Genomic DNA, 3,766 nt, shown 5'->3' with positions numbered 1-3,766 from the left:
CCATACGCAGAAGATAATTTGCCGTTATTACGGCGCTTCATGCAACACACTTTAAAGTTAGTGAATTGATAACGGTAAGTAAAATTTTATCAAGAAACTGTTGAATGTGCTAAATGCATGTCCAGGCGAAAAATTGATGTTTCTACATTTCATATGTATGTAGTTGTTTATCTAATTAGATAGCTGAGTATTCAGAAAGATTGCTCCCAACCTTGAACAAAACTGCCAATTGTCAACAGTTGTTACAAAAATTCTATCCCACACTACAAAAATTTGATAATTTTGGGCAGAAGAGAGCACTGACAAGAGAGTGCAATAATATCTTCTCTTGGCAAATCCGCCCCAAAGAGTTGAACAAAAATTATTAATTTTCGTCGCTTAAAACAAAGCTAATGAAAACTGGTCATGCGCGAGAAAAATCTGAAGAGGACCAACGTACCCTAGAAATTAAAAGTTTAGTTACAGTCCATCTAGCACGGCAACTTCCAGGCACTGTATCTGCCTGTCAAATAATAACGGCCAAATGTTCATATACCTAATGGTCTACGGAAGAAGTAGTAACAAGGTAATTAGTTCAATAGAAACATTTACATAAACCTACATTTTCGTCGATCATTTATTCAAACGAATATGCACGTATCACAATTGGGAATGACTGCATCAAGAGAAAAGAGTTTATTGAAAAAGTCTAATAATAAGTAAAGAAGTCTGATTTTTGGATTAAAAAAGTAGTTTTTATTTTGTCTGTTTCAATTTGTTTTATAATTACTTTATTAAATAACAATATATTTATATAAATATTCCCTGGCCATTTCTTTATTTCCACTAGCCTTATATATCAAGTGTATATTATAAGCTATCTGATTTCTCAAACACAAAATATTTTCATTTTTCTTGATAAGCTCATCTTCAACAGCCAAAGCTTTATTATAATATTTCATGGCCAAGTGGATCATACATGATTGTTGATACAACCGCCCAAGATTATAGTAAATTTCTTGTTGAGTAGCACTACCACACATCCGAGATTCTGCATATTTTTTCATAAAAGCCACTGCCTGTCCTATGGCAGCGGTTTTTCGAAGAACTTTTTTTTGGAGCGCAATCTGACTAAAGACTACCGCTATGCACAAATATACAATCGGTTCGGGGTGATCTTTTAACATTGGCACATATATATTGAGTGCGTACTTATAGGAGCAACAGTACAGATGATAATGAGCTAGAAAAATTCGCATAAATGTTGGCCTTCCTGGACGAGCCAAAGCACGTCTCAAAAAACGATGGTAGCGAAGATCTTCGCCCTTTTGCACTAGGGCTGTGTAAAAATTCCAAACTGCTGTTTTGTCCAAATTTTTAGAGAACATATCTCTGAAATAAGCAAAAGAAAAGACTGTGTCATTGTTATAATAACAAGCCAGTATACCAATACATTCCAACTCAGCTGTGTATTGCATGAATCTTTTGGTCGTAACCATTGCAAAACATAGTTTTTCCATAATAGCATATTTTTTCATTTCATAACAGGTGCTTACAAGATCCAAAAACAATTCATATTCGTCTTTAATGGTAAGGTCTGAATTGGAATCAGTAGATTTAAAATCAGGTACATCAATTTTGGCATCTTGTTTGATGAGTCTTGTTTCCAGGATTGTCTTCACCCCGCCTATGTTAACAAAACTAGATCCATTGGAAGCTGCTAGCATTTCTTCGCGACTATTTAATTTAAGGGAGTTTCGGGCTAACAGTACATACCCAACATCTACGAACTGGTCGATTTCGCCAACTCCTTTCAGCATAAGACATCTTTCGTACAACAACCTTGGATTTATCTTCTCCCCATCGAGGTCTTGTTCGAGGGCTTTAAGTGCTTCTCTTGGACGACCTTGCTGTTTCAGAAGTGCCGATAGTGTAAACTTAGCCTCATAGCAGTATGGGGCAAGTTCAACAACTTTAGAGTAACATTTTATTGAAAACTCGTAACGTTGCAGTTCCCTCTGGCATTCAGCGTATTTTAACCAAACAAATGCTGGCGGTTCAATATGTTCTCCATTAACTATTGGCTCTAATAATTGTGAAGTTTCTTCAAATTTCGATTCCTTCATCATGGCTTCGGCTATATCTATAAATAAATCGACTCTGTTGTCCATCGGAATGAATTGGTGAGCGTTTGATATCAGGTATTCCAGCAAATGGAATGCTTTGAGATGAATTAAGCAAATACACAATTTTGCACGTAAGTCTGCTACCATTCGGTCAGGAATAACACAAAATATAACAAGTTCATCATTATCCGTTTGCTTTTCTGTTACCAAATCAAAGTCAACTTGCTCTTTAAGCACCTGGAGAGCTCGCTTATAGTTTTTATTAATCATTAGCAACTCTAAATAAAGATTTGTTTCTTCAACAGAAAATAAATGCTGAGCAACTACGTAAGCACCTTCGAGAGCTTCTAGGGCGAAACCCATTTTTTTATGAGCGTAAAAATATGTAGCAACATTTTTAGCAGTAACTAAGCAAAGTTCACCTCTTTCTACCGGAACCAAGGGTATCATTTTCAAATATGTGTACATGGCATTGTTGCGCTCATTCATCATCTCTAGTAGTTTAGCTTTTCGCAATCTTAAGTCATAGTCCTTGTTAAGACATTTAATGGCTTTTGAATAATAAATTCGAGCCCTGGAGTAGTTTCCTTGTTCAATATAAAGCTCAGCTATTCGAATCCACTGGTCCTTGTTATGTGGATCTAAATGGGCAGCGATAGTCAAAAAGTTCAAATACTTTTCTTTGTCTCTAGTTTCGTTAATCTCTGCTAATGTAAAGAATGGTTCTGGAGCAAGTGGATTCTGCCGGATGATTTCTAAGCAAATTCTTTCTGCCATTTCGACGTTTCCTCGTGCAAAACTAAGATTCGCCTCACCCATTAAACCCAAAAGAGTAGCATTCAAGACAGGCCTCTTGCGAAAAGTACTTCTTGCCCTTCGAGCACTGCCATGGACGGCAGATTTTGCAAAATCATCGTCAAGCGAAGTGTCTACTACAGAGGCTTCAGTATTGTTAGCAAAAGTAGCAAAATTTCTTTCATTTTCTTGAATAGGGGGCAAAGTGCTTGGGTCAGGTGGCAATTTGTCATCATCCTCTTCTGCATCGAGACGGGTGTAAACATCAGGAAAATCAACTTCACCACTCACAAATTTCTGGATCAATGTTTCTTCGCTTTCTTCACAGGACTCTTGACTATGTGCAGCTATTTTTTTGGGGGAATCTGGAATAATATCGACAAATTCAAGAGGGCGAGTTTCTTCGAATTCAGAAAGCTCATTAGCGGGAATTTCTGAACTATCAAGAACTTCAATAACGAAATCACCAATTATTTCTGAATCCATTTTTGTTTAAAGAATAATCAAATAAAATATTAACAATTGAAATCCGAAAGTTATTACTGTTTACCATAATTGTCACTTTGACATAGCATCAGCTGTTCTATAGGTTTGGAAATACAAATTCCAATCCAAATACAAATTACATGAACAACAACCGAAAAGCATAATCTAAAAGTTCAGTTCAAATCAAAACAAATTTGGATCCTTGGAACACGGATTGGTACACGACTCCTGAATGGATTTTTAGTCAACAAAAGCAAATAAATTCAGTGGGCAGCCCGTAAAGAATCAGTGCCTAATGACTTACAACCCTCAACCATTCCTATGTGCGAGTATAATGTCAGGTAGGGAGGGGACGAATAGGTCTTATACCGAATCCGAGA

The 3,766-nt window shown here is 36.5% G+C and overlaps 1 protein-coding gene across 1 annotated transcript; it reads right to left on the bottom strand.

The window, feature by feature from the left end:
• Positions 1-718: 718 nt before the first annotated feature.
• On the bottom strand, positions 719-3,458 carry LOC129949120 (general transcription factor 3C polypeptide 3). The gene has a single exon (XM_056060387.1). It carries the CDS (start codon positions 3,384-3,386, stop codon positions 774-776), a length of 2,613 nt encoding a protein of 870 aa, XP_055916362.1. The 5' UTR covers positions 3,387-3,458; the 3' UTR covers positions 719-773.
• Between the last annotated feature and the right edge of the window lie 308 nt (positions 3,459-3,766).

Source organism: Eupeodes corollae, chromosome 3, assembly GCF_945859685.1.
Source record: "Eupeodes corollae chromosome 3, idEupCoro1.1, whole genome shotgun sequence".
NCBI classification, from domain to species: Eukaryota; Metazoa; Arthropoda; class Insecta; order Diptera; family Syrphidae; genus Eupeodes; species Eupeodes corollae.
The sequence above is the reverse complement of the archived record's forward strand: the minus strand, read 5'-3'. Positions and strand labels throughout refer to the sequence as shown.

What these genes read in the sequence shown, in the direction of transcription:
- LOC129949120 (XM_056060387.1), bottom strand. Translation starts at nt 3,386, where the DNA reads ATGGATTCAGAAATAATTGGTGATTTCGTTATTGAAGTTCTTGATAGT.